The 24921-nt window shown below is 44.2% G+C and overlaps 1 protein-coding gene across 1 annotated transcript in view; it reads right to left on the bottom strand.

The window, feature by feature from the left end:
• DTD1 (D-aminoacyl-tRNA deacylase 1) overlaps positions 1 to 23531 on the bottom strand; it is a 34371-nt gene extending 10840 nt beyond the window's left edge. The window contains exons 1-5 of the mRNA XM_060254099.1: positions 23379 to 23531; positions 19738 to 19828; positions 18969 to 19204; positions 12877 to 12974; positions 3117 to 3292 (exon numbers count right to left, since the gene is read on the bottom strand). Coding sequence (XP_060110082.1) covers positions 3137 to 3292; positions 12877 to 12974; positions 18969 to 19204; positions 19738 to 19828; positions 23379 to 23421 — 624 coding nt within the window. The 5' untranslated portion in view covers positions 23422 to 23531 and the 3' untranslated portion in view covers positions 3117 to 3136. The remainder of the gene's footprint in view (positions 1 to 3116; positions 3293 to 12876; positions 12975 to 18968; positions 19205 to 19737; positions 19829 to 23378) is intronic.
• Between the last annotated feature and the right edge of the window lie 1390 nt (positions 23532 to 24921).

Below are 24921 nucleotides of genomic sequence, written 5' to 3' on the forward strand. Positions count from 1 at the left end.
GCCACCACCACACAAGGATTTACACTGTGTGCCTGAAGTTAAGCTGCGGCAATCATTGTGTGGCTGGCTCCGCCATGCTGTCCCAGAATTCTACAGGCTCAAAAAGGTTGGGGACCCCAACCTCAACCTTTAATTCTCTTCATCTCTTCGGAGAGCCGGTTTGGTGTAGTGGTTAAGTGCGCGGACTCTTCTCTGGGAGAATCGGGTTTGATTCCCCACTCCTCCACTTGCACCTGCTGGCATGGCCTTGAGTCAGCCATAGCTCTGGCAGAGGTTGTCCTTGAAAGGGCAGCCGCTGTGAGAGGCCTCTCCAGCCCCACCCACCTCACCGGGTGTCTGTTGTGGGGGAGGAAGGGAAAAGAGATTGTGAGCTGCTCTGAGACTCTTCGGAGTGGAGGGCAGGATATAAATCCAATATCTTCATCTACCTCACAGGGTGTCTGTTGTGGGGGAGGAAGGTAAAGGAGATTGTGAGCCGCTCTGAGACTCTTCGGAGTGGAGGGCGGGATATAAATCCAATATCTTCATCTACCCCACAGGGTGTCTGTTGTGGGGGAGGAAGGGAAAGGAGATTGTGAGCCGCTCTGAGACTCTTTGGAGTGGAGGGAGGGATATAAATTCAATATCTTCATTTACCTCACAGGGTGTCTGTTGTGGGGGAGGAAGGGAAAGGAGATTGTGAGCCGCTCTGAGACTCTTTGGAGTGGAGGGAGGGATATAAATTCAATATCTTCATCTACCTCACAGGGTGTCTGTTGTGGGGGAGGAAGGTAAAGGAGATTGTGAGCCGCTCTGAGACTCTTCAGAGTGGAGGGCGGGATTTAAATCCAATATCTTCATCTTCTTCATATTTGCATGCCTCCCAAGGCCAAAGAATGGCATTCTTTCTAACCCAGTGGGGACTTCTACATGCTGCATGCCCCTGATTTCAAGGGCCTCGGAGAAAATAGATAAGATTTGGGCCATAGCACAGGTTGAGCAGAATAAAAATATTATACAAAACATGACAACTCAAAAGCCATGGCAAGTGAGGAGAAAGGGCTACTAAGATCCTCACGTCTCAAAGGCCCTTCTGCCTCAAAAAGTTCTGAAAGGGGCCGAAGTGTGCAGAATGGGCTGTATGTCCCCAGTTGAGAGTTCCTGGCCTAGTGGTGGAGAAAAATAACCTTAGTTGTGGGGGAGGGATGATGGTCTGTCCACAGACTGGGCCTCCCAACTCAGTCCAAAGCCAAATCCCTTTATTGGCATGCAAATAAAAAGTACAGCACGGCAAATTTACGGAGAGCTTCAGTTATAAAAAGCAGTCAAAAAATCAAGAAGGAGAGATAATTTTTTGCTCCATGATTGTTAAAAGGTACTTTGCAACTAGGCTTGTAAAAGGTTAGACAGGATAGGTTTGATTATACAGTCCCGGACTTCCCCCGTAAAAACTGCAAAGAAGTCAGACATGATTGCCACAAAATGATTGCCACAATCAAGAATGTAGAACTCCCCATTTATTTCACTCCATCACATTGCTAGGATAGCAGGAAGTCCAGGAAATTAATTTTGCCTCAAGATGGGCACAAGGGCAGCTAAGAAATGGTTGGATTCAGAGAACATTCTAATAAAGGCCAGAACAAGGGTCCCTGACATGGTACCCGTGAGTGCCAAGGTGCCCACAAGTGCCTCTTCTGGTGCCCACCAAGTGTTTTTAGAAAGTAGGCTGGGCCAGGTGGGGCGTCTGCCCAGCAAGACTTCTGATTGGCCACTAGAGATCTGATTGGCTGTGAAGGTTTTAAAAACATTGTTTTGGCAGCAGCTGCCGCCGCAGCACAAGGTAAGCTGGGGCAACCGTATTGTAGCTAGCTCCAATTCCTGCAGTAGCCACTTTGTGGCTAAGCCCACCATGCTGCGTCAGCATTTCAAAGGTGCTTTAAAGGCTCAAAAAGGTTGGAGACTTCTGGGCTAGAAGCTTGAATGAGATGCGGAGAAGGTCAGCGAGACAATCTGGTAGAGGGACAGCAAACCGGCGAAAGAGAAGAGATAGCAGGAGAGACCAGTGTGAGAAAGTCACAGCTGACTCCACCAGGGGTAGGCTAATGTTCATCTTGTATGGTCCGTTGCACCCCTACAAATTCCAGTGGTCTACCAACCAAAGTCCCCTGTACACTGTGCTAGGAGGCACCGGTGTGAAAAATTTTATTTGGCAGCACAAGGATTTTTAGCTCAGCCCACTAGAAGGCATTTCCCCTTCTGCTGGAAACAATGGAGGATGTGGGTACTGGTGCTCACACAACTGGGCCTCCTGGTCCAATTCTTTTGAAACCTGGGGGTGGAGTGGGGTTGAGGTGAGGCGCCAACAGCTATACTGAAAATCTGGTGCCTCTACCTCAAAAAAAAAAGCCCCTACCAAAGCCCCAGACACCCCTGGATCGATTCTCCATTATAGCCTATGGGGCCCATTGACTATAATAGTTCCCATAGGCTATAACGGAGCTGGGGGGAAATGAGGAGGGTTTTTTTTACCCCATAGTATGATTTGTAACTTGCCTTAAGTCAGGAAAATGTGGGATATAAATAGCTGAATAAACAAGTGGTTTGGGCAGGTTGATATCATTTAAGTAACTTCCTGTTTGTTATGTTAGGCAGGGTTCTGACAGCGATTGTTCCACCTCTTTTATAGTTGACCTGTAATGTTTGGTTGTCATATTTCACTAACCCCCCCCCCCCACCAAAGTAGACTGCAAGAGTTCGTTCCTCCCCCCACAGTGCTGGGATATTTTCTAAAGCTCAGTGCAGGGTGACAGTCCAAGGCCAGGTCTACCAATATAGAGGAAAGGGGTGGCTAGACCTTTTCTCTAGAGGCCAGGTCTACCAAATTACAATGCAGTGGAAAGAAGCAGGCAGATCTGTTCTCTGGAGGTCTTGTCTACCCCCCTAAAGGACAACATTTCCTGTAATGAATTTTTTCTCTTAAATTATTTCTTATTAAATTTCTCTTAAATTTAGCAGTAGGCAAAGAAAGGAAAGGTCTATAAAAGTTTGTGACTACGAAGTCTGTAACTTTTTCTTCACCCGGCCCGGAATCATGCACAGAAGTTTAAGCGGTTAGCTGAAACTCCAGGAGTCCATACCTGCCCCTCTTTTTGGTCATCTAAGGTTCTCTTTCTGAAGACACATCCCCCTCCGCTCCACTGCTGGCACTGGGATCATTTTTACTTCTAGGAATGTTCCTCTCTCTGCTTGATTCAGAGGGCACCTTCGTTCTGGTCTTCTCCTTCCTCTGTTGCTGTTTCTCGAGTTTTGCCAGCTATTTGTAAAGAAAAAGAGGGGAAGAACAGTTTCTCATGCACATAATAAAGAGGTATAAGAACTATGGCAATAGCCTTAATTGCAAAGATGAAGTTGGGCTGGAGAGACACTGTTGAATACATGATTATACTTGGAAAGCTGCTTCTTTGCTACAAACATCCCCCTCCATTGTACGTGAATCCCACACCATCACGTCTTTTTGGAATGTTACCAAAAGCATGCTTTTTCCTTCTTTACTAATGCTTGCATTTATTTTAAGGAACAAAACTGCATGCAATACTAGGAATATTTCTAACAATAAAGGTACAAAAATTAGAAAGGCAGCAACCTGGCCAAAATCGAGCACTTCAAAAGCCCCATCAGGGTAAGCGGAAAACATTAAAAAGCCCCCATGCGTCCAAGGAGATCAGCCAAAAAGAGTACTTGACTTTGACAAGACTGTGCCTTAAGTCTGCCAATATGAAATAGCAAAAGGGGATAGGAATCTCCATGCTTCCAGAAACCACGTTATCAGGACAATATGCTCAAGGCTCATATATAATATGGTTTATTTATTTTAAACGTCCACATCAAACATTAATGGCATGCACTTTAACTGAATTAAAGATACACATTTTGTGTAATTCCCATGTTGTTGTTGTTAACCATTCAGTCATGTGGATGATTCTAATTTTGCAGACGTAATACTTCCTGCTTCTATCAAGGCCCAGCAAAGAAATAAAGTTTCCTAGCTGGGAACTGAGAACATCCCCTCCACTCCCCCAGCATGTTACAGCCTCCCTGACATCTCGGTAAAGGATTTCAGACAAAGAGATGTCAGGAATCTTATCCAAGCACAGGTTTTACCACTAAGCTATCCAGTGACTCTGTTCCTTAGGCAAAAGTTCCAATGACATGACCTAAACTTCCATGCAAGTATGCTTAGCATTAAGTCATCCTTAGCGAACAGAATTACCATTACTACTGAATTTCTGAGACGCTGCAGCAATCAAGTTCTAAATTATGATCTGAATGGCTTCCCACTACGAACGGAGCTTTCTACATGGTCAACCCACGAGAACTACTGAGCCACCACATTTTGTTGATCCACCGCAACGATTGTTGTATTTTTCTTCACAACTTTGCTAAACTCCATTTCCAAACAATCCCTTTTCAAGTTGGTAGAGATCAAATATACTGGCCTACCATCAGAAACAAAAACCCACATTTTGAAGGAATATGGGCACGCTGATTCAGGATGAAGACGGTGAATGCCACATCTTTTCGCTCTATTCCCTTGGAATGACACAATTGCTACATGGTCCTGCATTCCTAAGAAACCTTGGGTGTCAGTCACCCTTTGTAAAAAGATTGTTGATATGAATGGACCACAGAAACGTTCATTACACCAAGGCCTCTTGGTTCTCGGTAGGAAAATCCCTTCCAGAAGCCATGTCAGGAAACGAAGGATGACAGGGCAAAGCAGTGAGTGAGTACCAAGATCCTCCAGTCTCTCTGTAAATGCAAGGGAACAAATCCTCCCTTTTAACCTCCACAGAACACAGCTAACAGGCAGCGTGTCCGCATCATTAAAATTACATTCCTGCTCCAAATTTAGCCACAGATGCAGCTCTTCAATGGACAACAGACTCCTTTAACTGTCCTCCTTATTCTCCCAGGGCAGAGCATCCAATTCCAAAGGACAGGTCTGAAATAGCAAATAATTGATTTCCAGACGGACACTAGCCAAACAAATGGGATCAATTCAGGACTTCTATTACAGACTAGGCATTAAAAATTAAACACAATAGTCTTTTTCTAGGTAGGCTATTAAAAGAGTACGGTACATTTCCTAGTACAAGCAGTCCCAAAAGAGGTTTTTCTTCTCTCCGAGGGGCACCATATCAATCTTCCAGATTCTCTTCACAGATCCAGCCTCCAGAAGAGACATGAAGATTTTTAAATTATTTTCAAATCAGGACTCGAGGGCAGGGGAGGGGGGAACGGAAGAACAAATTATGTTTCAGGGGAGCGATAAAGCTTGATTAAAAGAATGAACAAAGCATATCCACAGAGAACAGTTTTTCTGTCCTCGTAGCGACAGCAACCAACATAGGGTTGGAGTCACAAAGCATGTAAATCACAGGAAGCTTCAATGGGATAAAAAATGCTTGCTCCTGAAAGAACCCCATCCCACTGGAGAGGGGCTGCGGCTTAGTGGTAGAGCATCTGTTTGGCCGCCGCTAGAAGAAAATTTCACTTGGCAAAAGGTATTAGAATGAAGTTTCCTCAAGAGAAACAGCAGACGAGGTGACCTAGCTTGATCCATAGTTGGGCTCTATCTATTGAATCAAAAGCACCCTTCAAATCGATGAAGGCAGCGTATAATTTTTTTGACCCGGTATGCATATATTTTTCAGCAAGGAAGGCCAGAGTGCAGCAGTGATCCATAGCAGATTTGCCTTTGGAGAAACCAATCTGTTCAGGACCTATGATGTTGCCTAGGCGCATCCAGTCAGTTAATCGGAGTTCTAAATGTTTTGCATACAGTTTGCCCACTATAGATAATAAACTAATTTTCTGGTAACTCCAACCCCCCCTTTTTGTATATTGGAATAATTATAGAGTCAAGCCAAGAGTCAGGGATGGAGCCATGCAGATCGATAAAAGAGAACAATTTTGCAAGGGGCAAGAGCCACCAATCGGCAAACTTTGTGAATACCTCAGCGGGAAGGCCATCAGGGCCAGGTGCTTTACCCACTTTTAAATCCTTCAATAACTCACTGATTTCCTCTAGAGTTACTGGAGGCCAGACCGGCATATCAGTAACTGAGAGGTTTGCTAAGATAGGAGGGGATACACATGGAGCAGCAAAAATGTTAGAGAAGTAATCAACCCATGTTTGCTCAGAGATATTTGGGTCAGTAACAGCATCTGTTTGGCATGCAGAAGGTCCCAGGTTCAATCCCCAGCACCTCCAGTTAAAGAAGAACAGATAGTAGGCGATGTGAAGGACCTCTGCCTGAGACCCTGGAGAGCCGCTCTCAGTCGGAGTAGACAAGACTGACTTTGATGGACTGATGGTCTGATTCAGGATTAGGCAGCTTCACATATATTCACTTCAGCGCTGCAAAACTAGGAGAATATTTTCCTACCATTCAAGGAAAAAAAAAAACACAACACAAAAGTCCAACTCCTAGATGTGTTTATTCAGAAGGAAGTCTGACTTAATTGGATGGGATTTAATCCCACATCCACGTGAAGAGGAGCCTTAGTCATGTGCTGCTTTTGACAGCCGTGCAATGTAGACCCCTGAACTGCCATGCTGGTGGCAAGCCCACCTACTCCTGCAGCCAATCCTGCCCTCCTTGGCACCACTGGGAAATTCAGCTCTAGACAGAACCTCCCCCAAAAAGGTATTTTACTAGCTGGGTCAAACAAACCCCAAAAGAAAATTACAGAAATAACAATACAAAAACATTCAGCATAATACCAGCTGAACATCTATTAGATATTTCAGTAGAGGGATAGGAAAGCAGCAAAGGCACAAGGAAAAAAATAATTAAAGAAATACAAAAGTATCTGTTTTCTCCTATACGCCAATTTCAGGATCTCTTTCAATGACAATGGGAGTAAAAAACCCTCTCTGCTTGCTTAGTAAGGGCAGCTAAAAATGTGAACAGTTCTACTCTTTAGCTTTTGCCCTGGAACACCATGGACAGCCTGGAGACACAATATTGAAACAAACAAAAAATAAACAAAATCAAACAAGGTAACAAACTATTTTCAAAAATGCCCTTTCTAAAGGGAGTCGCGTTAAGCATTCTTTGAGCCCGACCCTCTTCCACCCAACATTTCCCAGGAGCGGATGCAGGGATGCAAGGAAGAACTGCCTGATTCCTGCTACAAGCAGGTGTCAGGCCTGGGTGGCCCAGGAGAGCAGATTTCTATTTGGAGAGGACTGTGGTTCTGGCAGGTGGAAGCCAGGTGGCGCTGCTGTGACTGCCTTCGACTGCCGCAGGGCTCCAGAATAGGCAGCCTTCCCTTAGGGCGGCTCTTGCTAACCAATGACACGCTAAGGAATGGGGAGAGGTGAGCGGTCCACGACACTCTGCTATTCCAAGGATATACAGAACAAAGTTTGAGTTCGCTGGACTCAAACTTGCCTCTATTGCTTCAAGCCAACATGGCCACCCATCTGAATCCTAGAATATATATGATACTATTTGCCTGGGGTCAAATAATAGGAATTATTTCAGAATTTGGTGATATGGGGAATGGATTTTTCAACACCCCCCTACATCAAAATCGCTGTATATGGAAAGCTAGCCAAGGCCCCCTCCCAACCTTTTCTAGCCTTTGGAAATGAGGAGTCAAACAAGATACTTCCCTCCTCACACCTCCTGGGAAGAAGGAAAGCCTCCATCACTAACTCACGGACGAAGGAAAGCCCAGGTCCTCCTGAACGGATGATAAAACTGGGACGTCACTTTTATATTCCCTAGCAGAGAGGAGACCGCAGAAGTTGCAATTTGACTCTTCAGCCTTTCCAATAACTATGTTTGCTATCAAGCTACGTTTGATGCTTGACCCAAGACCAGAATTATGACAGTGTGTGGACTTTTCACACTTCTCAGATACTTCTGTTATCTTAAAGTACTTCTCAATGAAGCTTTTTTAATCATAGGCACAATAGCTGCGATTTAAAGCCATGCACGGGATATAACTGCAGAAGGGTTACTAGACTCCCAGGGGAGGCTTCACAAATGAGGCCAAAAAGAACCGCGGAGATACTGTTCAGGATCCAGCAATTTGTCCTTTAGTGACCTTGAAGGCACCCGCAGCATAGGAAAGTCATGACCGGCTCTTTGCTTTGGGAGGGAAATGTAGACACCAGGAAACACATCCCCAAACACTGCCCCGAGGATCCCTGCAGTATACAGTGACTTTCCTAAGCACCCATTCTTTCAGTATCCTTCATCTGAATGTATTTTTATCTTTAGGGCAAATGAGAGAACCGCTCAAGGTCCAAGGTCATCCTGCCAAGACCACAGCTAAGCTGAGCTTTGAAGTGGGACTTTATAGGTTAATTATTCCATTCCACTCTTACTGCTTTTATTGAGTTTTGTATCAATGGGGTAAGTCTGTGCCAAAGGCAAGACTGAAGTCTTGTGAAAATTTAAGTGAATTATTCACATCCCTCAACCGCTCTCTCCCACGGGAGATAGACATTCCACTCACACACCCCCTGCAAAAGGTCCCCCCTGTCCACTGAGGTAAGCATGGCCACAAGCCTGCAATCTACCAGGGATAGGGCTTTCTCTGTAATGGCCCCTTCCTGGTGGAGCCAGCTGCTGGAAGAGGTGAGGGCCCTGCGGGACCTTGCTCAGTTCCGCAGGGCCTGTAAGACAACCCTCTTCCGGCTGGCCTACAACTAATCTGGCGTAGGAAACTAAGTGTAGCTCTATTAGATTTCTGCTTTGTTTTAATGCTTTGCTTTGCCTTGTTTTAATGTTTTTATATTTTAAATGTCTTAATTGTGTAAATGCCTAAACTTAATTTTGTTATGTTGGATTCCATGTGTTGTGAGCCGCCCTGAGCCACCTTGGTGGGAAGGGCGGGATATAAGTCATAAATAAATAAAAAATAAAATAAAAAAGCAAATTGGGTCAACTCACTTGCCCGTAAGTGCTGCAGACCTGTGCAGCAGCTTTTTCATTGCTGCTCTTATGTAGTTCCTCTCTACGCCTAGGCAGTACAAACGCACAGAAAATGAGCAACCAATCAAAAATGACACCGTCTCAAAACGAATGGAGGCAAAGGTGCTTTAATGCTGATACAACCACGGTTGGTGCAAGCAGGACTAGCAAAGGCGGGAGAGCGAAATGTCATGGCGCTTGACTGACACCTAGCGTCGCCTGAATCATTCAGACCCTTTAATGGAACAAACACTTCACTTGAAAAATTATGCAACGCTCAAGTAGTCATTCCCCCTTCCAGAAATACTGGCAGAATTGGGATCTGGAGAATATGGGCAGCATCTTGCAAGAGAGTCCTGCTACTACCGCTGGTTAGACGGCATAACTTGATCCTGAGACTGTTAGCGTTTAGAGATACTTTCGCAGAGTTGTGTGGAGAGAACCACAAAGATAAACAAGCCAGGCACATGTTTTAGCTTAAGAATAAAAGTAGTTTACTTTTCTATGAGGAAAGGGTTACTGGGTTGGAGAAAACAAAGAAGGACTCAATATCCTTTCCAGCTTCTAAGCTACATCTCGACTCTCTCGAGTCCAAACTCTAACTGCATGGAGATCTGAGGGCTTTACACAAAAGGAAATAAAACTGACCAAATGGTTTCCCCCAGACCACCTCCCAAATATGGATTAGCCAATTAGGGCATTGCTTCAATGGTCACTATACAGATTGACACCTAGCCTGAGCGGGAAATACGTGCAAACATTCTCATTGGCTCTATCTGTCACTGGCTAAGCATCAGCATGCATATACATACATTTAATTAACTCATGACAACAGGAAGTGAAGTTGCATCAGAAAACCCAACAGAGACAAGGCCGCAGAAGCAGCACGGAGTCTCTACAGTTTCTGAAGCCTTCCTAGTCGACCACTGGAATACGGATGAACAGCAGTAGATGCGTCTATGACCTCGTAGGCAGGCTTTTAAGAAACATCATCATGGTAACCTGACAGTTCACTGACACTCCATCCAAAGAGGGTTCCCCCCCGCCATCCTCCATGCGCTGCTTTCCTTTCACACAGCCCTGTTTCGATTCCCCAAGTACATTTTGCACGTGGGCACACATAGGAAAATCTCAAGCACACTGCCATCAAGCTCATTGTTTCGGACTGGTGGTCGTCAACAGGTCAAAATATCAGCAAACCATACAGTGCAACAGCAATGAAGACAAAACAGGATGGGAGTAATGGCTTTGCTGTTAGAGCAAATACCAACATTTGTTAACAGAAAATCCCGGCAGGTCTCTGCTGCTGACAGAAAGGCAGCTAGTTCTGGGCAATAATCCTGTCAGTATCCTCTGATCATACACCAATTCTCCACACGATAGAAACAAGAACCATGACTGATCAAAAAGAGAATTTAGCAACTTCTTCTGAGTTTGAACATAAAGCTGACATCTGAACCAGTCACTGGGGCGGTTTTCGATCATTCCAAAGCCCCACACAGAGGGTCGTTTCAGATATCACACAAAAACCTTGAGCTTCCAAACATACGTACTACGAACTGGGTATAGAGCTGCTTGTCTGCTTTCATTTTCCTTCAAATTAGAATTCCTCTATCTAGCTGCAGCAGCAAGAAAACAGCTATAACTATGATGTGTTAATTCAGATGTTGCACCAAATCACAATGAGTGTAAACCATGGTTTACAAACCCACAGCAAACCAGTTTCTAATTGGGAACATCAATTGCCTGAAGTAGCACACCATGGCTGACATCACCCATAGTTAAGCTCCTTTAACAACACTTGGTTGTGATGCTTGAAATGAATCAAGTGCCTTGGCTCCCTGCTAAGCACAACCATGCTGTTATGGCAATGGCATTATCTGGCATTACAACAGGAAACCTCTCTGAGGACTCGGTATCTCTCAAGCACAGGTCTTTATTTGAAAACATGTAACTCAGGAAGAGCATAGGTAGTTGACTGCTGAAATATTCGGCATTTTCCAGAATCACAGGGAGGGAGAGAGAGAGGGAGAGAGAGAAAGAGACAGAGATAGAATATGAGAGAGAGAGAGAGAGAGAGAGGGAGAGAGGGAGGGAGAGAAAGAAAGAGAGAGAGAAAGAAAGAGAGAGAGAGAGAAAGAGAGAGAGAAAGAGAGAGAGAAAGAGAGAGAGAAAGAGAGAAAGAAAGAGAGAGAGAAAGAAAGAGAGAGAGAAAGAGAGAAAGAGAGAAAGAGAGAAAGAGAGAAAGAGAGAAAGAGAGAAAGAGAGAAAGAAAGAAAGAAAGAAAGAAAGAAAGAAAGAAAGAAAGAAAGAAAGAAAGAAAGAAAGAAAGAAAGAAAGAAAGAAAGAAAGAAAGAAAGAAAGAAAGAAAGAAAGAAAGAAAGAAAGAAAGAAAGAAAGAAAGATTCTCCATGATCCCTGGCAAAACTGGCCTGGAGAAAAATTGCTGACTGACCACAAACCTGTTGCTTCTGGTCTGATCTTGAGGCCACAGAAAACAATTCCCCACCATCCTTTATATGACAGCCCTACAAGTACTTAAAGATGGTGACCATATCATCTCCCAGTTGTCCCCTCTCCAGACTAAACATAACCAGCTTGATATCATGCAAGCTGTTCTTTCCTGCAATCTGGTGGCTAATAAATTGAATATTTTGAAATAATCAGATATATTACACTGAATTCTCAGCTTCCCCCTGTATGTGACAAGGTTAATCAAGGGACCTAATTTTGAACATGGACCCAGAATGCAGATCAAAAAATCTGCAGGGCATGCCCTGTACAAAAAGAAATGTTGCCAGCAAACCAGGGAGAACTCCTAGGCTTGCAGAACAATCTCAGAAAAGGGGAAAAAGTGAACACGATTTTGTAAAACCTCAGCATTTCATCATACTGGGTGGAAAACTGGTATCTACTGCCATTTTGAGTGTTGCCCAGTAATTTCACAAACACTGTTGAAGGTGGGCACAGTTGCCATCAGGAGAAGTGAAGAGGAAGGTACAGGTGGGAAAGACAATGAGAGGAGACAGTGAAGGGAAACTGAGGTGGCCACAGAAGCAGCAACTCACAGAGTGAACTGGGAAGATGCAGCAGTTGAGCCAGTGAGGAAAAGAGAGGCAATCAAGAAGGAAGCAATGGGCAGGCAAGTGATGGAGGTGGCAAAGGAAGGAAGACACAATCAAACGAGGAGAGGAGAGGAGCAGCAGTGTGAAGGAAGGAGGACAGTGGGAAATGAATATCAGTGTGTGTGTGTGTGGGGGGGGAGGCAGCAGTAGGAGGAAATGGGGACCAGCAAGAGCAGGTAGGATTTCCTCTCCACTATGAATTTCTTGCAGGTCTCTGTTTGCACCATATTGAATATATGCCAAGGGTAGCATAACTGAAGATAAAGCGCTCCGAACTCTATCAGCAAAAGGGACAGAGAAAAACAGCTGAGAATCCATTCTGAATACATCTAGGAAGTCACTTTATACTCAGACCGACCACTGGTCTATCCAGATCAGTCCTGTCTACTCTTCCCAGGATGTGCAGCCATCTCCAGGTCACCCGCTGCACGATCCTTTTAACTACAGATGTTGGGGACTGAACCTTAGACCAAGGCTCCCTCTAACCTGCAGAGTCTTCCAAACAAAAATTCTACTTTGTGAGCTGCTGACATTGAAGTTGTGAGCCACTGCAGAGATCAGTTTGCTCTAGGGCTACTTTTCCTGAGCTAAGACAAAAATGTGTGAGCCAGAGGCTAACAACCTGAGAGCCAGCTCACGCACTAACTTAGCTTAGAGGTTTCAGCTGACTGCCTGAGACCTCTTGCATGCAAAGTGTGTGCTCTGGCACTGAGCCATAACCCTTCTATTATTTCATCAGCAATATCTATACAGATCAGGGGAAGCGGTATGCATCTTACCTGCTTAGAATCAATGGGAGCTGCAGGAGACTCTAGTTCTATGGTCACGGGCCCGTCGTTCTGGATATGTACCTGCATGTGTGAGCCAAATTTGCCATCTGAAAAGAAGAAAGGGGAGAGGGGAAGGAGAGCCTTGCTTAGACCAAGGAGAACTTTTTGTTTTCCTCCTTTCCTATTTTAGGAAGGCAGTTTGGCCACAGCTTTGCACCCCCCCCCCCCCCGCTCTGACTAAAACCCCTCTTTGAGATTTAACTTCACTTTCCTGAGAAAGACGGGGAGTCTGGATTTGAGAGACTGGCCTTTAATGCAGCCCTCCCCCCAGAGTTTTGGTTCAGTAGCTTTTCCAGGCATTCTAAATACCCCATATGATGTGATTGTTCGGAGGGAACGTTTCATTTTGACACAACTGTCAAAACAAAAAAGCTTCATCTGTCACTCAAAGCAGATTGTTATCTGCAGAACAACAACTATAAATGGGGCTGCACTGAAGCCCTTGACACAGCTGACAGGCATCTGATGCTTCAGAAATGGATTAAGCACTATCCGGTGCAACCCATTTCAAAAGACCGTAAGATCCAACCATATCTTTGTGCTGCCAATCAAGATCTCAATCCTTTCTCTAGTTATTTCTTTCCATTCAAGCAGGATAACAAACACAATTTTTTTTTTTTTTGCTATTTTTGATGCCTCAGATTATCCCGTTTTAAAAGCTGCCATATGGCAGAAAGTTTAAACTTATCATTTAACGTCGACTGCGGGGTGACGTGATAGAGGTTTACAAGATAATGCATGGGATGGAGAAAGTAGAGAAAGAAGTACTTTTCTCCCTTTCTCACAATACGAGAACTCGTGGGCATTCGATGAAATTGCTGAGCAGAAAGGTTAAAACGGATAAAAGGAAGTACTTCTTCACCCAAAGGGTGATTAACATGTGGAATTCACTGCCACAGGAGGTGGCGGCGGCCACAAGTATAGCCACCTTCAAGAGGGGTTTAGATAAAAATATGGAGCACAGGTCCATCAGTGGCTATTAGCCACAGTGTATGTGTGTATATAAAATTTTTTGCCACTGTGTGACACAGAGTGTTGGACTTGATGGGCCGTTGGCCTGATCCAACATGGCTTCTCTTATGTTCTTATGCACACATCACTGTCTGGGTGTCACATGTCAACTCGCAGCACGCGGTTTGTGGCTCAGCAAGCTTTTTTACTGGCTGACTGCTCGTGTAGGGTAGAACATGAACCAATGGGCTTTCTAGTTAAGACCAAACTCTGTGGTGTGTTAAAATGGCCCCTGCGTGCCCCTTCCTTTGACCAGAGGGATGGGGAATTTACCCAGCTGTCTCAGAACCTTCATAAAGAGTCTGGGGAGGTGCCATGGCTCAGTGGTAGAGTGTCCGCTTGACAGGCAGAAGGTTCCTAGTTCAATCGCCGGCATCTCCAGTTATAAACACCTCTGCCTGAGACCCTGGACAGCTGCTGCCAGTCTGAGTAGACTAGACTGACTGATGGACCAACAGGATGAGGCAGCTTCATGTGTCAGGTTCACCTCTCCCATCTTATTCCACTGCTTCTAACAAGATAGAAACCATTTACCACTTGCATATACATATTTTCATCTGCTCTGTCCTCAGGAAATATGGGTTTCTGGTGGGAGAAAGAGAGCAAGTATGGTATACTGGCTAGACAGTTGGACTAGGGTTTGGGAGACTCAGGTTCAAGTCCTCCTTCCCCCCAAGCCATGGAGCTCATCAGGGAACACAGGGCCAGTCACAATCTTTCAAAGCAATCTACCTCACAAGGTTGCTACAGGGACAAAATGGAGGTGGGGGGACCATGGACAATTTTGAGGCAGTGTGTCATCAACCAGCCACATGACAACTCTTCTCTTCCAAACAGGGAAGAGAAAAAAAATACCCCAAGCTTTCTTTTCCCTGCTCTTCAGAATCAGAAACTTCCTTAGAATTTCACAAAGGGATTCTTCCTTCTCTTATGCGCCTCAGATTTTATGCATTCCTTATGAATGACGGACTCTGGGCTCCTGGCTCACAAGATTTGTAGCGATGGGGGTCTGGATTTATATGTTTTTGCCATATACACATATTGTAGTTGGCCTTGAAGGCCCTGTGACCTCCGGACTACAGTCTAAGGAAGGGAAAACTACATGTTTCTCAGCCCTGATATCCAAGATTCACAAAAGAGGCCGTCCAAAGGGGACGAGCCTTAACTGAAATTCTGTTAGCTGGGAACATAAGGAAGACCTCTTTTGTCATCCCAAAGGACTCAAAAGTGACCACTTTCTTGGGAGTCTTCTGAATTAGCTCAAAGACTTGGCTGTCATGGAAGGGATGCTGTTGTGCTGGTACACTGGTGCTGTGGGGGAGGGTGGAGAACAGTTCTATTATTTTAACGACTATTGATATTATATCATTTGGTTTTAAGCGTATTGCAAACTGTCATGGTATGGAGTCTAGGTTGCTTTCTCACTGAGGAACATACTAAGGTAGAAAGGCAGGATAAAACTGTAGCCAGAAAAGGTTATACTATAGCTTATAATAGTGCATGTTTTGGCATTCCATTGAGACACCCTTTTTCTACACCAGGAATAAACACAGTGCCAGAGTTACTCCGAGGATATAGCTGGATGTGAAACAATGATACAAGGAAGCTGTGTGTATTCCATTCCGCAGCCAATTTCATTTTACAAGGGTTACTGAAGGCAGTGCAGGGCTGAAGGCCAGGACAGGAGAAAGCACTTTCCAGGGCAGATATACCCCAAGCAAGTGCCATATATCAGGTATGTCCAACAGGTAGATCGCGATCTACCAGCAGATTGCAGAGGGGTCAGAGGTAGATCACCAGCCCCACTTGGTCTCATGGTTTGCTGGACAGGTGCTTGGGGTTTTTTTGATGATTGTTTGATGTGGTGGTATGTGATTATTGGTGCCAGTATGATGAATTCTTATTTTTACTTTTAGAACTGCATGTGTGGTTTTGGCATCATCCAGAGGTCTTCAGTTCCTGTTGATCTTTAATACTCTGGGACAGTGACAGTTTTTGAACAGATTCAACCAGTGTTAACTTAGCACCCCAGCCACCCCAGTATAACAAAGATGAGTGTTCCAAAGAAGAGCAAAACCTACCACTTTCATGATGAATGGGAAATGGACTACTTCTTCATCATGGTGAAAGACAAGTGTTGTTGTCTACTTTGTAATGCTGCTGTATCGTTGCCCAGAAAGGGTAATCTGGAGCATCATTATAAGGCTCTGCATAGCAATAAGTTTCATGCTGATTTTCCACCCAAAAATGAAATTCGTAAACTGAAGCTCAAAGAACTTAAATCTAAATTGGCTGCACAGCAACAGTTGATGATGAAGCCAAGGTCACATTCGGTCAATGCAACCATGGCATTCTTCAAGGTCAGCAACCTGATCGCAAAGAAATGCAAACCTTTCAATGGAGAATTTGTAAAAGATTGTTTTCTTGAAGCAGCAGACAATCTTTTTGAAGGATTTAAGAATAAGAAAGAGATCATAGCTGCTGTTCAAGATGTATAGTTGTCAAGAAACACTGTCATGCGGCGAATAGAAAAGATGTGTGGAGACACAACTGAACAATTGTTGGAGGATGTTTCAGTTTGTGTTGCTTTCTCACTCCAACTGGATGAATCTACAGACATAAGAGACATAGCCCAGTTACTAGTCTTTATCTGGATGGTTTTTGAAGACTTAAGTGTTAAAAAAGAACTACTTGGAATGATTTCTTTAAAAGGGAGAACTACCGGTCAGGAAATATTCAGCTCTTTCCATTCTTTTGTGACAAAGCGTAATCTTCCATTGCATAAACTTGTTTCCATCACTACTGATGGAGCAAGAGCAATGACAGGTGAGTTAATGGTTTCATAGGCCTCTGTAGACAGCATGACGACTTTCCAGATTTCCTTTCTTACCACTGCATCATTCACCAGCAAGTTTTGGCAAGCAAGAGACTCAATACAAAGACTGTCATGGACATCACTTTCAAAATTGTAAATTCAGTTTGTGGAAGATCACTTCAAAGACGGCTTTTCAATCCGGGCAGCGAAAATCATTTTGCACAAAGATGTAAGATGGCTAAGTAAGCACAAATTTCTGAAAAGATTTTGTGATTTGCTGAATGAAATAAGAAGGTTTTTGAAGGAGAGGGGAGATGACAAAGCAGAGTTGGAAGATGAGGAGTGGTTATGTGATCTGGCATTTCTCGCTGACTTTTACAGGCGAACTAAATGATATGAACATTGAACTACAAGGTAAAAACAAATGCATTGGCGAGATGATGAGCAGAGTTTCATCCTACAAGAGCAAATTTGACCTAATGATGACTGACCTTGCAACTAACACTTTTGATCATTTTCCTAATACGCAGGACCATCTGGGACAATATTCCAATGTTGTTTTTCAGAACGAGAAGTACGTGACAGAAATCTGCTCTGTTATCCAGGAATTCAAAAAAAGATTCTGTGACTTCCAAAGAATTGAAAAAGTTGTGGAGTACTTGTCATACCCATTCAAAGCAGATATGGACATTAAGGAAACTGCAGCTGCTATCAGTACAAATTACTCACTGAACAAGGCATCTCTTGAAAATGAAATAGTAACCCTTAAAAATAACATTTTTCTCAAGACCCGTGCTGAGCAAGAATCATTTTGGAAGCTAGTGCCTAGAGACAAATTTCCCAACTTGAGAAGATGCAGTGAAGCTGTACACTCCTGTTTCGGTTCAACTTATTTGTGTGAATCTGCGTTTTCCCATCTGAAAATGACAAAGAGTACACAGCGTTCCAACATGACAGATGAACATCTCCAGGATTCCCTGAGACTGGCCCTCACGCAATATTCACCCAACTTTAAAAAGCTGGTGGATGAAAGGTTACTTTCTCTCTCTGTATTGATGATTGTCTGGCGTAGCACTTTGGAGCTCAGGATTGTAAATATACTGCACTTATCTGTAACTATTTGTAAATACACTGATAGTTTTAGTAGAACCAGTGTGAAGTCTCTTCTTATCTGCGTTACCATTTTTATCAGCCTAATAGCACGCCGCTCTGCGCACACGCACTGTCCGTCAACTTTGGTGAGTTAAAATCTAATTTGAAACTAATTTGAAACTTAATTTTCATGGTGGTAGATCACCAGCACGTTTGTCTGGAAAAAATAGATCACGACCTGTTCGAAGTTGGACATGCCTGCCATATATTATCTATTTAGAACATTTTTATGCCACCTTTCCACAGGGACAAGCATGAGAACATTAAAACATCTGAGCAATTCAAAACAATATAATCCAATAAACACAAAAACATACGCATCAGAACCAGGGAGGAGGCCAATGACTGTTGCTGGGGGTTTGCCAAACAAAACAAAAAAAGCTGTCACCCACTAGTAAAAGACAGAGGGAGACAGATGATTTGCCTGGAAAAGGAGTTCCAACGTTTTGGTGCCACTACCAAGGAAGCCCTGCCTTGGACCAATACCCTTGTAGCCCTGGATGCCAGGGGAAACTGAAGATGACCAGAATGAATGAGTAGGTTCATATGGGAAAACGTGATCTTTAAGGTATGTTGGTCACAGTCTGTTCAGGGCTTTAAAGATCAATACCAGCACCCTGAATTGAGCTTAGAAGGAAACTGGAAGCCAGTGTAGATGGAACAAGACTGGAGTGATAGGGTCCTATGAGCCACACCAGTCAACACTCTGGCCGCACCATTCTGTATGAACTGTAGCTTCTGGATTGCTTTCTTACTGTTAATTTATGAAGTCACAGTTGTCGTGCCCCACATTTTTTGCACACGGACCAGATTTTGCTGCATTTATGACTGGCATGAGCCACCCACTATCCCAATAATGCTTTTGTAATAGACCGAGAGAACTACATGTTTTGCTCTGGAACCACTGATCCTTCTCTACACACCTGTGGGAACAAAGATCTAACTGCTGCATTGACTGATAGGTCAAACTATAAAACAAATACTGCCCAAAGGCAGTCTGTTTCATGACACACAGAGAATCCTCCTTCCCCCCGTTATCTAGGCTACTCAAATTTTGTGTCACCTTTAATGAGCTCTGGCTTGTATGTTTTGCGGAGCAGTTCCAGGAAGCTGTTGTAGAAAGTTTCAGCTTGGTCTGCGGGCATTGCCATGTGATAATCGGGCTTGTTGCCTTTCAGAATACACTGCAGAGTGAACTGGCTGACACAGAGCACTTCGTACTGCTTGTCCATTACACTTTTAGACCAGTGCTTCCCACTTTCATCTTCAAACACACGGAGGTTTAATATCTTTCGAACCCTACGCATGGAAATAAAATCACATGGTCTGACATACAAAATGGGATAGAACACAACCAGAAAACAGTAAACAAGGTATAGTTTTTTTAAAAAAAAAACAGGCCGATGTTCCTGAAGAATTCACATTTTTGGTGATTTGTTTATTTAACATTAGCTCACCTTTCTCATGGGGACTCAAGGCAGATTACACATACTAAGTCAGTGCAATCACAAAAACGGGAAATTCAATAAACAGTGCATTAGGAGATCGGAAGTCTAGAACCACCAGAAATAAACAGAACCATAGCATAAGAATTCACATGACACATAAGCAGTAAAGAAATTTCATAAATAGGATCTGCTTACAATAAGCTAGTAGACACAGCAGCACAGACCAGTTTCTAATCATTTATCAAGGCAAGTTTGTAAAACCATTTTGTGCAGCACAACCTGATTACCTGTGGAGAATTCAGCCACTACAACTGAAAAGTTAACACTGGCAGAAGAACCTGCATGAATATACAACATAAGTTAAATTGTGTTGTCCCGACTTACATATGCTCAAGTTCCTTCTGAGTGTCTTCCACAGACAGACCCAGCAGTACACAAATGCCTCGTCCAATGGAGCTTATCTGTTCCCCACCGACTGTAGAAGGAAGGTTTAAAAAAAAATTAAAACTTGCAGGGTTTCTCTCATATCCTAAGCAAAATCCTAATAACCTGCAATCATAATGACTGTGAAGCTGTAAACATTCTTCCATGGGTTTATACTTACACCCATTCTATTTCTGGAAAAAGAGTATTTTCTTATAACCTTTCCCCTTGAAAGTATGCAAAAGAGCCATTCTCTTTACACATAAGCCAAAAGAACCACTGCTCTTTGAAATGACTTTGTGCTCTGATAGGTCAGTCTGTAGCAGATCCTCTGAATGCCATGTGTTCTCAAATATATTAAAGCACACCTGTATTCCTACACTTAACAGCTGGACAAAAGGAAAACAATCTGCAGGCAACGCTTCTCCCACAATGCCGTGCAGCACCTGACAACATTCTTCCGCTATACTGTCTATCTAATGAATAGGAGTCTGTACCCTTACTGAATTAATCTAACAGCATGAGTGGATATCTATTCCTTCTCTTAAGCGCTTACTAACACATAACATAATATTATATGAGAGATTTTATCAAGTATGAATTAGCTTGGCCACTGAGCACCGATTTGATTTTGATCAAAAGATGTGAAATCTTTTACAAATTATCCCGCGTGTAAAAAACAGCCCTGACCTGGATAGCCCAGGCAGACCTCCACGGACTACCAGGGCAAGGAAGCAAGCCACCTTTCTGGAATGTCCAAGCAAGCCCCACTAGTGGTTGCCAGAAGTCAGCTATGACTAACAGGCAGAAATAACAAGACCGTGAAAATACCCCACTGATGGTGAACAGAGTCAACCATTTCCGAGGTAAAATATAGGTAGGACACCTCCCAAAGTTCCAGCCAAAAATTCTCCAGGTTCTTGCTCTGTTCACCATCAGTGAGACTTTTGATACATACTCTACTGAAAGTATATTACCACATCCTGGAAGTACATTTATGTAAGTCCGAATCATGTACGTAGTCTGTTTGGATGGTGTTTTTGTCTCTATGATATAATTTGCATTATGTATAATCAGAGGACACAGTACACCTCATACTTATCAACTCATACTTATCAGTTCTCTCAACTTCTCTATTTCATGACTTGCAGGCAGGCAGGCAAGCACATACACACACACACAAAAAACCCCTAATAAATATGCATGACTTTTTATACAACATGCCAAAGAAATAGCCCTTCTGAAACAGACTGCATTCATTTCCACAGCACAATAGAAAGGTGAAATTGAAAATCGGACAGTATACGCGCAAGCAGTACAACTCATAGACATCAGTTAATAGGTCAAGGCTCTCTATTACTTTTGTAAGGCAAATCTGCACCCTTGCTGGTGGCTTTCTACTTCCAAACAAAGCAACGCATTTCATGACTATGGACACAGATGATGCAACAGAAAAACACACATTTCCAGCTGTCTTTGAACATGAACCAAAAATGATGCAACCAGTTATAGATAAGTGAGCAAAACACTGGCAGGAAATATTGCCTGGGAAAGCGGACATGAAATGGGATTTTGCCCTCATATTTCACCACCCACCAAAATACACAACAAATCACTATATCTGCTGTGAGACCAGACAAAGGATCCATGTGGGGGTTTGTTTGTTTTAGTTTTAAAGGCAGTATTACTTAATTCACTCCTCCCGAGAAATGTAAAATTTCTGGAAATTTTGAAGCCCTGAGGAAGGAAAAAAACCCAAATGTTTTCCCCGAGAAAATGAAATTGAGAGCAGGGGGAGATACACATTCCTATCGAACTTATTTTGCTTCCTTAATGACACAATCTGCATGATTTATAACTTATCATACAAAATTGTACTAACTGGCAGATCTATAGAATTTGACATGTAAATGCCTTAGTTTTCTACATTCTAAACTGCAATATTTGAAGACAGCTGCAAACTGCTGCACCCTATGCTACTTTAGCTGATGTATTTTCTATGATTGTCTATGATTCATTTTGTCATCTGAAAAACAAGGGGGAAATGAATTAGGCAACATTTCCTGCACTAAAGAAGTGTGTTATTTTCTAACAGTCACAGTTGGTAGGATTACACATTTGGACATCAAATTCAATGTATATAAAACAATAAATTCTGCAACTATATGCCTTACAGTCTACCAGCTGGTGCCAAAATTACTTAAGCAAAACATACCCTTGAAAATATATCATAGGTTCAAAAATATACCACAGGGGTTTATTACTTAACGTTGTAGATATTTGTCACGTAAAAATGTTCACGCTATACATTTCGAGTGAGCAAAACTCTTATCTTAAAAAGTATTTCACCTTTTTCAGCAGAAAAAAAATCGTAAGGTATTTTTAGTACTCCTCAAATTTTCTCAAGTTTTCCATCAGCAGAACTGAAAAAGAGACCACCGAAACAAACTGGTTTTATTCCTTCCTTTCTCCCACCCCCTCCCTAGCCTTCATATCTCATCTCTGCTGCATTCCCCAAACCTAGTAAAAGTTCAAGGTCAAAGGCTCTCCCTCATGGACACTGAATTTACCTCATACATATACCTGGCAATGATAAGAAAATAACATGTGTCAAGCTACTGAGAGAACCCAACACTGGGGATCATATGCAGCACCACAACACAGTACTTTGACATCTTAAGTTCCTTGGCTGAGCGAGTGGCATCTGTTTTCCTACTTGTGTAGCCCGTGAAATGGCCCTTCATGTTTCATGCCTGCTATTGTCCAAGAGAGACGCCAGCTAAACACTGCCTCATACAGAACACTCAACAGAAAGATCGCACAATCCAGCATCCCTGCGGCAGTTCTATGTCCAACCTACATTTAAACTTAAAACTACACTATTTTAAACAGGGTTGCCAATCCCAAGGTGGGGGCAGGGGATCCCCCGGTTTAGAGGCCCTCCCCCTGCTTCAGGGTCGTCAGAAAGCGGGGGGAGGGGAGGTAAATGTCTGCTGGGAACTGTTATTCCCTGCGGAGATTTATTCCCATAGAAAATCATGGAGAATTGATCCGTGGGTATCTGGGGCTCTGCGGGGGCTGTTGTTTGGGGTAGAGGCACCAAATTTTCAGTATAGCATCCAGTGCCTCTCCCTCAAATACCCCCCAAGTTTCAAAAAGATTGGACCAGGGGGCCCAATTCTATGAGCCCCAAAAGAAGGTGCCCCTATCCTTCATTATTTCCTATGGAAGGAAGGCACTGAAAAGGTGTGCCGTGCCTTTAAATGTGATAGCCAGAACTCCCTTTGGAGTTCAATTATGCTTGTCACAGCCTTGATCTTGGCTCCACCCCTAATGTCTCCTGGCTCCACCCCAAAGTCTCCTGGCTCCACCCCCAAAGTCCCCAGATATTTCTTGAATTGGACTTGGCAACCCTATTTTAAAAAGAAGCGCCACCAGGCAAGGAGGGCGTTTTAGTGGCCTGGGTGGCAGGGGCAGGGAGTGCTGAGGAGGAAAGGAAAGCGCTGGGCGTCCTCTACCGCAGGCTCCTCCTGCTCCGCCCCGCCTCGGGAAGGCCAGGCTGCAGCCAGCTCTGGCGGGCCCAAGCCGCGGCCCCCGCGCACCTGTCACGCTGGCCCGGGTGACGCGCTGCACGATGGCCTTCATGACGCCGTCGCCACGGAGAGGCAGGCCGGCCGGCCAGGCAGCCGGAGCCCTCGGAAGCGGCGGAAGCGGAAGGTGAGCTCTCCTCTGACCTCTGACCCGGAAGCCAGCCGTCTCTCGCGCCGCTGGGCGGGGCTTGGCCTCAGTCCGGCCTCTTCCGGCGGCCGACTCTGGACCGGAAGCGCAGACAGGGATTGCGGAGCGGGTCTCGGCAGCGAGGCGCCCGTGGACTGTCAGTCTCCAGGTGGTGGCTGGAGACCTCCAAGCAAGAGATCAGTTTCCCCGGGAGGAAACGGCTGCTGTGGAGGGCGGCCTCTGTGGCTTTGTGCCCTCGCCAGCGTCCCGCTCCCAGGTCGCCATTTCCCAACCCAGAGCTGCAGATCTAGGCTTGCCAGCTCCAGGCAGACTGGGGGTGGGTGGACAGCGACAATGCCGTAGACCGCGCCCTCCAAAGCAGCCGTTTCCCCCGGGGGAACTGATCTCAGTAGTCTGGAGAGGATCCCCGGCTCCACCTGGAGGATGGCATCCCTACGTATAATGCCCCTGTATAAATCGATGGTGCGGTCTCATTTGGAGTACTGTGTGCAGTTCTGGTCGCCGCACCTCAAAAAGGATATTATAGCACTGGAGAAAGTCCAGAGAAGGGCAACTAGAATGATTAAAGGGCTGGAACACTTTCCCTATGAAGAAAGGTTGAAACGCTTGGGGGGCTCTTTAGCTTGGAGAAACGTCGACTGCGGGGTGACATGATAGAGGTTTACAAGATAATGCATGGGATGGAGAAAGTAGAGAAAGAGGTACTTTTCTCCCTTTCTCACAATACAAGAACTCGTGGGCATTCGATGAAATTGCTGAGCAGCCAGGTTAAAACGGATAAAAGGAAGTACTTCTTCACCCAAAGGGTGATTAACATGTGGAATTCACTGCCACAGGAGGTGGTGGCGGCCACAAGCATGGCCACCTTCAAGAGGGGGTTAGATAAAAATATGGAGCAGAGGTCCATCAGTGGCTATTAGCCACAGTGTGTGTGTATATATAAAATTTTTTGCCACTGTGTGACACAGAGTGTTGGACTGGATGGGCCATTGGCCTGATCCAACATGGCTTCTCTTATGTTCTTACGTGATCTCACCCCCCAAAGTGGTCATTTCTTCCAGGGAATTGTCCTCTGTAGACTGCAGATCAGTTGTAATTGTGGGAGCCCTCCAGGCTCCACCTGGAAGTTGGTACTGCAGGATACTCACCGAGTATACCTATATAGCCACAGTATTCCAATATATTTCTTTTAGAATAGTGTATCAGAATAATACTTTTGTATTGACATACTCAAGGGATATTGGCTGCTTATCTCGTTACATATACTTAACCCATTTTTATTTATTTTAGTATATTTCTATTCTATCCATTCCCCGTAGGGCTCAGGGCAGAGTACAACATATGATAAAACAATAAAATACAATAAAAACATTTTATAAACAGACAGCTCAACAGCGCTCAGAAAAC

Source organism: Heteronotia binoei, chromosome 14 (assembly GCF_032191835.1).
Source record: "Heteronotia binoei isolate CCM8104 ecotype False Entrance Well chromosome 14, APGP_CSIRO_Hbin_v1, whole genome shotgun sequence".
Lineage (NCBI taxonomy): Eukaryota > Metazoa > Chordata > Lepidosauria > Squamata > Gekkonidae > Heteronotia > Heteronotia binoei.